This window comes from Aedes aegypti, chromosome 3 (genome assembly GCF_002204515.2).
Source record: "Aedes aegypti strain LVP_AGWG chromosome 3, AaegL5.0 Primary Assembly, whole genome shotgun sequence".
Lineage (NCBI taxonomy): Eukaryota > Metazoa > Arthropoda > Insecta > Diptera > Culicidae > Aedes > Aedes aegypti.
The window spans coordinates 280,628,098-280,643,276 of record NC_035109.1 but is presented as its reverse complement, the minus strand read 5'-3'; the positions used below and the strand labels follow the sequence as shown (position 1 = coordinate 280,643,276).

General features: G+C 35.5%; 1 protein-coding gene across 2 annotated transcripts in view; it reads left to right on the top strand.

The window, feature by feature from the left end:
• Nucleotides 1-15,179, top strand: part of LOC5570998 — a 324,672-nt gene that overhangs the window by 279,338 nt on the left and 30,155 nt on the right. For both annotated transcript variants that reach the window (XM_021851295.1, XM_021851294.1), the window contains exon 3: nucleotides 8,944-9,235. In XM_021851295.1, coding sequence (XP_021706987.1) covers nucleotides 8,944-9,235 — 292 coding nt within the window. The remainder of the gene's footprint in view (nucleotides 1-8,943; nucleotides 9,236-15,179) is intronic.

The following is a 15,179-nucleotide window of genomic DNA, read 5'->3' as shown; positions in this document are numbered from 1 at the left end:
AATAACCTTTCACAGTAACTACAGAAATATTCAGATTGTTTTCAAAAAAATATCAAATTTACCCCGCTTTATGGTACGTGTATTTGGTATAATTTTAAATTTTTAGTAAAAACGTTGCATTTTAGTACCAAAAATCGTCTCTGATTGTTTTCAATTACATTAAATAGCCTGCGTCTAACTTAAATTGAACGGGGTTGAAGATCTAGTGGCTACCGCTTCTGCTTCATAATCAGAAAGTCAAAGGTTCAATCCCAGACCTGTCTGTTTCCTCGTACTTTATAGTTGCATCTTTCACTAGCTTCCATCTTCCAGTTTTAATCTATCACAGTTGATCTATTCATTCATGGCATTTGCTAGCACCAGAGACGGATAAAAAACGTTTCCCTATGCTTCCATTCTTCCATCATTATTGCACGGCTTTCGTTACACCTGATACATAGGCAGTCTGTTGACCAAAAAGCTTGCCTCTCTGCCGTAAATTTATCCCACATACCTTCCCGCATGAAGTGGCCTAGATGCAGGGGTACATCCAGTCTACTGTGGGCCAGTTTTAAATGCAAAATCGCAGCGATTTCGTTGTTGTGACGCTGCAAGCATTCTTATATGCAACCAGAGACTATAAATGATGAGTTGCGCGAAGAGTGAAACCAAATCTACCTATCGAACTGTCAAACCGTCTACCTATCGAGCAGATCAGCAAAACAGATAGGAACTATTTTCGAAGACAAAGAAGAACAATCATTCAAAGAAGTCTTTTTGCGCAACTCTCTGTATATAGACTCTGTATGAAACCATCTAGACTGACGCGACGAAAATCGTAGCGAAAACGCGTCACCGTGGCTAAGACACGCTAATCAAGCTGTTTGTCGCTGTCGCCGCAAAAAACGCTTTGATTTTGAGGAACCTTAATGCTTACAAAGCATTCATTGATTGTGTGCTTCTGACATTGCAGAATTTGCTCTTATGTATTTGATATTGGTGATCTTACGCAAAGCTAAAATGCTTAGGGTAAGTGTACCAGTTATGGACATAAAGATTCCCTATTTTGCCACACGTGATAATTTGATTATATTCAAATTTTTAATTATTCTGTGTGTTTAAGTAGTTTAAAATGACAAATATCTTGATGTAAAAACAGTCAAAAATATTCAAAATGTGAAAATTTTCGAGAAAACACATATGGCCAAATAGGGAACCACTATAGCCATAACTGGTACACTTTCCCTAGATGGCGCTCTTCTATAATAGGGATTAGTGCATTTTAATCAAAATTTCTAGTATAACTTTGAAAGAAAAATCACTACAATCATTTTACTGACAAGATTTTTGCAAATTAAGGCACAGAAAACCGTAAATATTAATTTCAATTAGAAAAACTTTCGCATCGTAACCTCTCTTTTGACGGCAATTGAAGCACGATCGAAGCAAGCGAAGAAAAGCATTACATCGGTCCATGATAAGCAATGTTTCGCGTTGTTTACTTAAGGTGATTATAAAAGGAAGCCAAACATCGAATTTTCAAGTGCACAAGGCTGGAGAATCTGACAACAGTTCGCGTTAAAAATCAATCAAATTACTTGCTTGCTGGTGGTGATAAATGGGATAAATTTTCTACGCGAAGCGCTGTTTGGTTCTCTTGTCTTGTGCTCTTGAAAATTTGAGATGTGGCTTCGTTCTATAATCACCTTAAAAGTAATGTCACGAGAGCACCTATTATTCTGGTTGAATATAAAGTATTAAAATACGCAACTTTTTACTTGCTCCAATAAAAATTCAATTAAAATACATAGAAAAGTATGGCCCTTTTTTCCATATTTGTTCTGGAAGAGTCGAGTGTACATAACAAAAGAAAACTAGCGATTTTCACCAAGTTTGCCTTGATTGTCTTTGGCAAGTTGGAGTTATCTTGCAGTTTTAGTAAACCTTGTTTCATATTTCGTGTATAGTATCTGTGCTTCCCGAGCAGAAGAAAATAACTACTGAATACCAAATTGAGGTATTCCATACCAGACAATTTCCAATACTACATACCTGAATGAGGTATGAATTAGCCCTGCATAAGAGGTAAAATACCTCAAATAATATCTCAAGCATATTCTACGAACACCAAACTGATAACTAGGTCAGGTATTGTAATACCTCAATAATACTTGATGGATTTACATATAAAAATGAAATTTTTCAATTGTAGTTCAATACCTCCAGCAGACCTCAATAGCTGTTTGATACCTCAATGAAGTATTTTTAATTGTTTTAAAGATTTTTTTCAATACCATTATAATACCAAATTGAGGTATTGAAAACTGAACAATACCTAATTTTGGTATGATACCAAAAAATGGTATGCATAAGTTATTGGGGAGTTATTTGTTCCTCCTCGGGTTCCTTCCCAGTTTGTAACAAGGTTGATAAACAACGGCAACGAGCAAGAGCCCCAAAGATAGAGCAATAATAAAACCCATTTCTCTTGCTTATTTATCATTAGGGGTTGACGTTTTACTGACATGTTAAATAATCCTCGAACATATTATAGCAATACTGTCCACCAGGTTTTAAGCTTGTTTTGATGAGTTATATCATGTACTGTTATCCCCACAACTCAATTAGAGCTGTATCAGAGAGTGATAAATAAGCTCTTATGATGTATTGATGAGCGATAAGTGAGAGAAGACTCAATTTTCTCAGTATTCAATCCCTGGCACGGTGCCCCGACGGACCGTTATTATGCAAAAAAAATTGTCCATCAAATCTGAGTACAGGGCTCGGTTCCTGAGGATATTATGCACCTCTGGGACATATTTAAAAAAATCCCTAGGAGGAATCTCAAGAAATCTTGATTTGAAGTTTTTGACTAAAAATTTCAATATAAACCATTTTAAAATTACGTAAAAGCACTGCAAAAACCTACAATAAGGCTCAAAAAGTTTGCCAAACTGTTCTCAAATAGTATGTAACTGTTAGGGTTAGGGTTAGGGTCGTAAGCGCTATTATTCGTCGTATCAATCTTTAAATGTTCCACTACGGCGGATATTCCAACTTACCTGCATCATTCATTCATTTGCCAAGTGTATTTTTGTGAAAGCTGTCATTGTTTGTACACTTGTACATCAAAAATGCAATAAAACTACTGTATTTTGTTAAATAATTTCAGTTCAATTATCCACTTTTCACTTTTTCTCCGAAATCGCATGGACGAACACGATTTAAGAGAAATGCTTAACGATCGACACCAGTAACACCACTTTATGACACAAGTTTCTTCCCGCCCCCCTGTGTGAATTACTTCGCCAGGTACTTATTTTCACTATGGAAAACCTTCGTACTTCTTCACTGAAGGATTTCATTCCAATCTCACGCCGTATAAGTTCTATAATTCATGAAATTTTCGACCGACCGCGGAAAATTGAGAATGTAAACAAAGTTCAATCCGTCGTACTGAGAAAAAAAAAGCTTGTGCGCATCAATATGTGCGCGATCCTCGACGTAAAAATACGGTTCCTTTGATTGTGTTGTTTTCGCTACACTGTGAGCAAATGTCATAATTGTACGGTCAATTAGTATATTCCATCATGCTGAAGGAATGGAGGGAGATGCCCTTAGATCTATATATTCTAGTAAAATATTTTATTATAGCGTTGATATGTTGTTTTTTGTCCACTCAATATATCACAGTAGGCCGTTAGTTGTGAGACGGTTCTAGAAACTTATTGCGATAGAAATGAAAACGATACGACGGATTGAGAATACGGCAAGATGCATTTTCTTTGCATTATTTTTAAAAAGAGATCGAGATTTATCAAAATCTTATTGTACAATGCTAGAGCCGTTTTGAAAAAGAATTGTTTGGTATCGGTTTGTATCAGCATCATTCACTGCAATACTGGGAAAATTGCAGTTCTCACTGATCAATGCTTAATAGATGGATACTAGCACATCACCCTACCGTTGTTATAATTATAAATATTTACTTTTGACTTATACTTGGTGGCTTAAATATGTTTTTACATGGCTTGAACCAGTAAGCTCAGTTTAATAGAATAAAATCTAAGACATGAATTCCAATAGGATATTGATGTTACGTTCGATAAATGTGAATCATTCAAGGCTGAATATTATTTAAATACAATCAAATGTAAGAATTCGTCCCATTAATGCCACAACTAGATAACTAAAAAATCAAAATTGTGTGATGTGCAACGTTGCAAATATGACCGTTTTACAATGTGATGGTTAATCGCAGAGACTATGATTGGAAAATAAACTTCAACTTATGTATTTTGAATCACACGCCTATGAGCTGTGTATATTTTGCAGATCTGTTTGAGCATAATGTTTTGACATATTGAAGTCAAAAATTGCAAATTTCAAGTTATCGTGTTGTAGCATCAAGGGGACGAATTGTAGACGACGTGCCTGATTGATAAAGGCATATCTGACTTCATAGATCCATACTTTTGTTAATAACTTCGCCAAAACACCTCACGATCCTTTATCATGCAACACTGAAAAGTGTTTTCAATAAAAATACAAAGAGAGCAACGATGAATGCAAGCATGCCCAAATGAAACATCATTGTAAATTTGCCCTGTATTAAACGCGGATACTTATCTCTTAAAACCACATTCATTTGAGAACAGGGGCGAAGCCTATTAAGCGAATAAAACACGGCAAACTTCAGTGAGCTGGTCATTTAGTGCGAATGCTGGAATAAAAAGTTGCATCAAACAGGTGGAGGTCAGCGGCCTCGAGGAAGACAGCCATCCGCGTAAATTCATTCTGCTATTGACGTGAGCGTACCAAAGCAATCAAATCATTCCAGACTGAAAGAAACGTATAATACTTCTCACGAATAATTCTTCCAGTAATCACATGCCTTATCTTCTAGTTCTAACTATTGTTGTGCTATATTCATCCAAAGATCTTTTTTTTTTTTTTCAAAATAACAACACAGACAAACAGACGTCACACTCCTATCGTTGTGCATCGACCACCTTTTTAACGGTTGATTCGAAAATATGGTACACAGATAAAAAAATTTAAATTTAAATGTAGAGTGAACAGAAGAGTATAGTAAAAGTAAATCGAATTCATCTAAGGTTACAGCATCACGTTTAATTTTCAACTAAAGATGCTTGAATGTTACATGACCGTGTAAATTTAAAGTGCATTCGATTGAAAAATAGGCGATTTGTCGTTGACATTTCAGTTTATTTTGATGCTCCAAATATGTGCATGAGAATAAACTGAAATTTACAACATATTTTTAGCTGTGTAGGTGGCCAATCCGCCACCCGCAGCGCTCGCATAGTTCTTGTTACTCACTACCGCCATCTGTTGGCGCGTCGGCCAAATACACCAATTTTAGAATTGGGCGTACATGTCCTCGTGACTATGAATTTGATCGAGATTTGTTCTAAGTGTTACGTCTGTTTGTCTGTGATAACAACATTGTTAACTGTAAACTTATTTGTTTTACCTTTCAATGGCTTCAATGGGAAAACAACAATCAATTAAACTTAAACCAGTAAACTATGAAAAAAAAACATACCTAAACCACTCCGGTAAAATGAGTCAGTTGTAAATATATCTAATTATAACAACGGTAACAATTGTATACTTGTTAAGAACAGTTTGTCCAAGTTTTTGAGCGATTTTGTAGTTTTTTGTATGGTTTATATTGAAATTTCCAGTCAAAAACTTCAAATCAAGATTTCTCGAGATTCCTCCTAAAGATTTTTTTAAAAATTGGCCCAGAGGTGCTCAAATTTAATGGACATTTTTTTTTGCATAATAACGGTCTGTCGGGGCACCGTGCCTGGTGTACCTAAATCTTTGCTATTATTACCTTTTTTGTTTTGTTAAATTGAAAGTTTTTTTTACATCAAAATCAAATTTTGTCATTATTTTGAATTCACTGTTAGTGGTGTATGGTAAGAATCGACAATTGAGGACAGCAAAAAATAGAACTCGTGAAATTTGCACAGGCTTAGGTTTAGTACACTTCATACAAATAGTAACCACTTTGTTCGATGTGGATGATCTTATAATTTTAAGTTGATTAAGATTTCAATTCAATGTTTACACAAGTTAATCTTTAAATTCTGGAAGAAGGAAAAGCCCCTTATAGAGATTTTATTTCGAAATCTTTCTCAAACAGGCACAAAACCTCTTTATCTTATCATAGATAAGTCACAAAATAAAAAGTATATAATTTAAGGTTCATCCGAATCTTTCAAATGAGGTCATCATGATTAAGGACCATCCACACGTATTCACGAACAAATCTTGCGTGAGTGCGTCAACTTGTGAAAAATGGCGCAAAATGTAAAAAAAAAAAACAATAATAAGGTTTCAAACTGTATTGTTCTTATTTTTGATACGTCTGACTATAACATTGATCTAAGTTTTCGGAGCACCTTTGATCTCAATATTAATAATTAACTAGGATGGCCCACACTTATATATATTAAAAACACTTACTTATATATATATATATATACAAATAATTGGTTTGATTACTTTGAATCTTCTAAAGCTGCTGTTCGAATCCAAAACACCCAATGTCTTGCCCTCTACCAATGGGTACAACCCAAAAATGAATGCGTTGAGCTCAACGAGAAAATGCATGGAAATGAATTATGTTGTTTTGAATACCTAGATGAATGTTCTAGTAATAAAATATTTGTCTAGGCTGAGAACAAAAGAGTATGTGTTTCACTTTCCTCCTGATACCGAAAAAAATGATCATGACAAATGAAAACTATTCGTTTAGGCGAGGAGAGAGGTCACTACTATTTATATCGGCTTGTGCGATAACTATGCAATTTCAGTTTGTCTAATGAAATTCAATATGGTCTCCATTTGTTTAGTCATAAATGAAGGTCCCATGTCCTAAGTTATGGCACTAAAATTTCCAAGTATTGTCAAAAATCTAGAAATCCTCAAAATAGTTTTGTCAATAGCTTACGAGGGGTTCATGAACTTGACCAACAGATTTGGCTTGTTAAACGGTATCCAGTTTCTTACTACTTCTGACTCTACGTTGAAAATTAAATCAGAAATGAAATGTCATTGAGTCTACAGATTGTAATCTTCTTTAAATTATTATAGTAGAAAAATCATAGTATTGAAGCGCTATAAAATTTCGTTATACTTAGAAAAATGTGTTCTTATGATCAAGCAACAAAATACTCTAATTTTTCCACCGTTAAACAAGTCAATTCTTTTTCTTTCTGGCTTTTCGTCCTTACAGAGACAGAGCCTGCTCCTCAGGTTAGTGTTCTTATGAGTACTTCCACATTTATTGTCTGATAGCTTTCTTTGCTAATTGACCATTTTTGCATTCGTATATCGTGTTGCAGGTACACAATGATCACATTTTCATCAAAAATTGTTCAGTTTGGAGCAGTAAAACTGCTTTTGAAGTTTTGATGATGACGATGATTACGATGACGGAGCGTTGAACGATAAATCGACTCATAGACTCACGCCGTCCACAAATCAAGTATCGCTCGACAAGGATGGGGGGGGGGGGTACGACTCATACAATATTTTGAAAATTTTCATACAAAGAGCATTACGTAGGTGGCAGGTGTTTAGCGTTACATAAAAAATGTATGTTGCTTAAGGTATAGAATAAGTATATGAACAAACTGGCGTTCAATGTTTTAATGAATATTTTTTCGGTAATTGTGCTAAATGAAGCACCGTGAAGCTATCAACAGACAGAGCATTCCACAACTCCCACCTTGATAATCCAACGCAAAAAAAAATCACCAAAATAAACATGAAAATTGCATCACATTCACCCGAAAAGAAAACAGTCTGAAAAAAACGTTACCACCAATAACACATGCCGGTCCGGGTCTTCCGTTCCCTCGCGAGACCTAACCTTATCGGATGTGGCGGGGTTCGCGAAATTCTTCGATTGCTATTTGCGCGTGAATAAATTAGCCCAATAGCTCAAATGAATGTAAAACATCGATGTAAACATAAACATCCTGTTTCTGCTGCTATCGTCAGATTGCGGATATTACTAAAGGCACATATGGTGCAGCGAAAGGTGGTGCATACACCTCGACGATAAAATGCATGGCTGCTTCCAGTCGAAACATTACGTTGTCGGAGGGCAACGCGCCATGTAACCGGCTATGCTACAGATTCTCATAAATTTGTCGACCTCCGGCACCCGGCTGGTTACTGCTCCTCTGCATTGCACTGCACTGGTGGCTTTGGTTAAATTCAGGAGAATGGGTCATAACCTCCGAGTTGAATAATATCCAAAGCTGCATGCAACTGCATACGTTGCATCTCTCTGAATGGATGCCATATAGAGGTGGATCAAGTATTGAATTCTTAGGTACATCCGAAGACGTCATGAACACTGCTTTGTAAAATTTAATCTCGCATATTTCTTTGAGACGTAAGAATTACAATCATATATATTAACCACGATCATATATAAATTCCGATCTTATATTTTGATTATATAAATTGATTCGTTCCAAAAAATCTGAAGGCTTTGCTCTTCTAGACATCGAAAAGACATTCGACGTTGTTTGGCATGAAGGCCTGATTGTAAAATTAAAAAAACCTTTCCAACATACATTGTTAGAATAACCAAAGTTATCTGTCAAACCGTACACTTCAGGTTAGTTATCAGAACTCCAGGTCTGAAAGACTTCCTGTAAGAGCTTATGTTCATCAAGGCAGCATTTTGGGACAAATGTGTAATAATATTCTCACATCTGACTAAGATATCTCAAGAATGTCAGAAATCTTTGAAATATGAGAAAACATTCTTCGCTACAGAACCTCAACGAAGACCGCCAGGAGTTCTAATGTCAGTTAAAGACTTGTTCTAAAAATTTATATTATCATCATTAAACCTGCAATATTGAAAGTAATCTTACATATTTCCCATTATTCTCATCTTCTTTCCAGGGCACACCGTACAGCGGTTACACGACATCCTCCTCCCAGCACTCCCCCTCCGCACCAAATTCCCTGCCCAGTCACTTGCACACCAGCCGCCAGAGTTACAATTTCTGGAAGGCCGGTTCACAGTCCCCCCTCACCAGTGCATCCTCAGTGAATTCCTTCTTCCGGCCTTCATCGCAATCGAGCTGTTGCCTGTGGAAAGCCCTCAAGCTGATATGGCGCTTCATCAAATGGCCCCTCGGACTGCTGCTGATAAGCAGTCTTTTAGGATTAGTCGTTTACTTTTTGGTTGTAGGTGAGTATTACTTTAACCAAGCTTTGGGTGGTATGAATAAAACGTTGTAAAATTGAGTTAACTGTATTTTTAGTAGATAATTCTACATGTGGAAAACGTGTGGAATATGTATGAGTAATTCAACACTACTATAGTACATATACACCTTTCGAACATGCAACAAACAGCGTGCTGGTATGAATAAAAGTATCATTTGCTTCAAGCTATTGGTAGTCTGCTTCAGAGGCTACTACTCATGCTTTGTGATTTGAGGAGTTAAGTAGCATAATTAACATTTGAGTAAAAATTATGAAAATGCGATATAAGTTTTGAAATTTTGGAAATTATCCTGAGAATTGCGTAGAGAATTATCAGATTCTGGAGAGAATACAGGAATTTCCGTATAAATGTGTAATTTTTGTGGTTTGGCATTACATTAATTATTTTTTTTATTTTCGTGAGAATTCTGGCATTCCCATGGCATTTTGCAATTTCCGAAATAATTATTGCATTGCATTAGTTGTTCTAGGACTCTTGTGAAAATTTAAGTCCAGTAAAAGTTTAGGGAAACCTGGCGACCTGGGATTAGGGTTAACCTTCATCCAGCCAACATACTTTTCACATGCAAAAAAAGCACACTAAAATGTGCATAACTTTTTTGTTTTTCCTGTATGGATTTTGTTGAAATTTCAAGAACTTCCCGAAAAACTCTAGTTTATGGTCCAGGAAACTTGGGAGTATGGTCCAAGTGGTTCCGGTGTTTTTCCGGGTTGTCTTGGGGTACCGAAATTGGCCACATCATCCATTCAACGGATAGCTCCAGACCCAGAGGTGCTAAAAGGTTGGTGTCTTCAGCAAAGTTGTTCAGCAGATCATGGGCTATCCAGCAGTTATAAGTCTAAATCAGTATTTATCCGCTGGATGGCCCTAGTGACAAATTTTCTTCATTCTTCTCTATTTAGAAATCCTGATAAGCTAGAAGGTTTGTGACTTCGCCAACGTTGTTTATTAGACCAAGAGCTACCTGGCAGTGATTGGGAAATTATTCGCTAGGTGGCACTAGAAACAGATATTAAGAAAGTTTTTTTGATTTTGGCACGGTTCGAATACGGAAATACATATACAAAAAATGGATCATGGGTCAGCCAACAATCCTGTTAATCTCGATATTTCTGTGGGCCACCATTTTCAAAATAGGTAAATTTAATTCGTGGTCATTTTCACGGTAATAGAAGTTTCAATTAAAACAAACGTCCTATTTTGTCACGGTTGGGTACCATAAAGATTTTTGGCACTGTATATGCGGCGGTGAAAAATCTGATTGATAATTTATCCGCTGGAAGGTTGTTGTCTACAGTTGATATTTCTAGACTGCGATGCTAGGATTTTTGCTATCCTATAATCCTGATAAATTCCAATTTTTTTTAGAATAAACTACCGGATACGACAATACTTACAGTGGAGAAAAATAATTTAAATCGTTTCATTTTTTATTTCACCACAAATTTCTCGAACATCAAAACTTTTGAATAAAAAAAAATCGTTTATGAGGATTTACGTTATATACACATACCTTGGCCTTGGCATTGGATATATATAGAAAGCGTTGTGTTTGGATGGGCATCTAATTCTTCCGAAAGAGGTGCACTTTGCGAAAGAGGACCACGTGATTATTGAGCTGAAATCGAATTTAGGTTAACTTCTGCGTTCATGAGTCCTCTCATGGCGTAGTGGTAACGCGCCCCAACTAGAGATCGGGGAGTCGTGAGTTCGATTCTCACTGAGAAGACGTGTAACTTTTTCGCAAATCTTCACATCAATTTGTCCATCTAATACAATTGCAAATTATATGTAATGTTTAGCTTTTCGGTAGTTGTTAAACTTCCACTCGGCTGGTTGACCGTAAACTACGATCCATAATTAAAAACAAGTAGAAATATATAGTTATGGAGTAGTAGAGATATCGAGTTATGTAAATATTGATTCATGGAGAGAGCACGATGTATGAAAATATGAAGGGACCGAAAAGTCCATCGATTTAAAGAGTATATCGAGTTACAGAATATCGAGTTGTGGAGAGTTGACTGTAGTTTATTAGACGAATTCGGCCATACGAAATCATGCCATATAAAACTTTTTGATTTAAGTGCATATATAGAAGCACTACGCGTTGAGTATCGAATCTTTCGGTACAGGAATCCCTTTGCATTTTGATTATTTATGGAAATAACTTTTCACACAGTTCCAGTAAATAAATATTGTCGATATCGAGTTAAGGAAAATCGACTCATGAATGTTTTTAATAACTTAACTCATAACTCAAAGAAATTTTCAACAAGTTTTGTTATCAGTGACACTGTACTAGTAATCCTTTATAAGAGAGATTCGCGGAAGCTGACATTGCTGTTAAGGTGTGAGCCAATCGAGCAGCTAGAACTGTCAAAGCGTAAGCAAACATGCGGTAGGTTTGTTTTGAACTTTTCTTGGGAAGTAATGTAATCCGCTTGAAAATATTTCGGTAAAAGTTGTTTTGCATAGAGCAACATTAATGAAATATTTTCCACTTTTCTTTTTTGTTGTTTATTAGTTGGAAATGTAGCTCAATAACGAACAATAACAATCTATAACGAAGCAAAATACACTTTTTAGCAATGAGGAAGTCATGTCCGTGTTACAATATTATTCTCGACGCCGAGAAAACTCAGCACTGCTGGTATGTTGCCAAATCATTCCATTTTACATTCGCTTATCTTCTATAAAAGGGATTACTAGTTTTTACTATGCCGTTTACGTGTACTCAGATTGCTCTAGCTTTATACCTTAGCGTAGAGCAGCAAGTTGAGCACCTAGACCGTCGTCTATAGCATTTCGGATGTATTGTTATAAAAACGATTATTGTTGCCTGAAAAAATGCCTAAAAAACTGAAATTCTAGCGTTTTTTTCTTTAAAAAATACGGCGGCACCACTAAAACTCAAACCAACTTGATCCCTATTAGGAAGATTTCAGCCATCCAAAATTATTTGCCGAGAAACTTACGTTATTGCTTATTATGTTGTTGAATTGGATAAGTTCACTGAAAATATCACTAGTTATATTTGGGGAACAAAATTTGAATAAATTTTATCACTATCAGACAGATATTAGGGCTCTGAACTGTTTGGTAGAAACACCACTTTTTTAGCTATTTAGGATCACCAAATTCAGAGTATTGGAGAAAATTTGTTACTAGCACCATATAGCAAATGTATATTTGTTTCGTTTTCCATTTCAGAAGGCCCTTGACCTATTGAACAACCAGTCTTAGTATACTGACACTCAAGTCTCCACAATGAGCAATTGAGATTTAAACGTGACCTAGCGGATAAATTTTCAATTAGTTTTATAACTGCCGAATAGCCTTTGATCTACTGAACAACTTTGCCGAAGACACCAACCTTCTAGCTCATCAGGATCTTGAGATATAGAAAATTGAAGAAAATTCGTCACTAGCGCCACCTATTAGACTTATTACGCCACCGAATCAGACTTACTACTGCCGGAAAGCCCTTGATCTCTTGAACAACTCATCTGAGTCTGGAGATATCCGTTGAATGGATGATGGCCAATTTTGGTACCCCAAGACAATCCGGAACCACTTGGACCATATTCCCAAGTTTCCTGGACCATAAATTAAAAGAGTTTTTCGGGAAGTTCTGAAAATTCCAACAAAATCCATCAAGAAACAAAAAAGTTATGCACATTTTAGTGTGTTTTTTTGCATGTGAAAATTATGTTGGCTGGATGAAGGTTAATTTATGGGCTTGCGGCTATGAATGCTTTCTAACCCTGTGGCAATCGTTAAAACTCAGATCTGAATGATTAATATTCCATTAGGAATCGAGATTTCGATGGAATAGATGTAATCTGTTGTGAATCTTTATAAGATGGCGATTTTGATAGTTTCAGTAAAAATCCTTGGGATTCAGAGGGGATCTTTGCTGCATTCCAACGATCAATATCAAGAGTCACTACAAGTCCCATAAAAATCTTAACATTTCCACCTGAATTCCAGAAATCAAACCAAATTGTTATAATGCTCACCAGAACACAAGGGGGCCACATAATGACAACACATAATGTAAACAAACGGACAGATGTAGATGGGTAGCATACATGAATAGAAGTAATAGACCATAGAAGAAGAATGTCGCTGGCGTCGTAGTAGGAACATCTTTTGCTGGTGGAGATAGGCGGGGCTATAAATGTCAACGCGAAAATGTATGCAGTTTGACACTTATGTACCCAACATGTTTTTGAGCGAGAACAAAGGGAACACCAGCGACATTATTCTTCTATGGTTTCTATGGTTTCTATTCATACATGCTACACAGGAATAATGCATACATTGCATACATATTATCACACAAAAACAGACACAATAGAGATAGAATTGACACTAACACAAACCAAATACTTGCTCGATAAATACTTGTTTTTTTTTTAATAATGAATCGTAGTTTTAGCAACGGACTCATGTTCCGTAACCGGTCGTTTGAGAAAAAAAAAATTTTTTTGGCATTAAAAAACATCATTTTTGACACAAAAACTCAAATATCTCAAAACCCTATCGGAATACCAACGTAATTTTTTGAGGGAAAACGGTCCATTATATTAGCTATCTACCATAAAAATTTGGTGATGGTAAACCAATGTCAAACATGTCAAACATGTCACAATTTTCACATTTAGTAGAAAAAAAAATTTTTTTTTCGGTGTAAATTATTACGGGAACCGCAGTTTGTTGCTGATTTTATTGTTAAGGGCCTTGCGTGAATTAAACAAGTCGTTTTCATGTATTCATTAGTATTATGTATATTATATGTATAAATATTATGTATATGTATAAATATTATGTATATGTATAAATATTATATGTATATGTATATATGTATAAATTAAAATGAATTAACAGATTACACGAAAATATTTTTTTTTTTACCAGGATATTTTTTTTAGAGTATGATCGATGAGTTTCTAAATGTTATATATAAACTTTAAAAGTTTTGGATTTGGGTATGCGTTATGAGATCATGAAAACATTTTATTAATACTTATTTATTTATTTATTGTTATTCAATTTTTTTACAATATCGAACAGTTTTGCATCATTATCAGTACAGTTCGAGTATAGTTTTGCTTTAATTTTATTTTCTGACAATGGAATGAAACAGTGAAATTTTTGGGTTCCTTGGATCGTTTTCACGTTATTATATTGCTCGCTGAGCTCTGATGCCGTTAATTCGTACTCTTCAGTAGTAGTAAAACAAAATGATAATTTTGTTAAATCTTCTTCTTTTCTGCGATTCGCCCAATCAAATAGTTCTTTTGCAGTTTTAATTGGATGCTCACGTTCTTTGGCTAAACTTGCTCTTGTGGCCATGCGCTTTATGGTTCCTCCAATAGCATCACAAGGACCTTTGCCATGTGACGTAGCAAAGAAATGCCATTCTGCATCAATTCCGTACTTTGATTTAAATTGACATAGGCTCGAAAAATTCTTACGGTTTTTGTACTGCGATGCTGCTCCATCAGACATGAAATATATCTTTCTGATTTCTTTATCCTTATCAACGCGTAAAAAGTTAATCATTTTGGCAATGAACAAATTTACAGATACTGAGTCGTGTCTTAAATCTTCGGAAATTACAATAAAACTAAAATGTTCAATTTGCGTACTTCCATTGAAATAAATAACGAATGGATGAATTGTAGCTTGTTGTACGTTCCAGTGATGGGACTGCACTTCATCTTGCAATACAAAGCTATAGTTTTCAGAAAAAATCACAAATGACTAAAAATTCACCATCTTGTAATGTATTTTTCGTATTTTTTAAAAAGCGGGATTGCTCTGTTTTAATAAAGTCGTGAGGAATTAAACTTTCTAATTTCAAGCAAAAAAATGACACAAACTCATCTACAGGTTT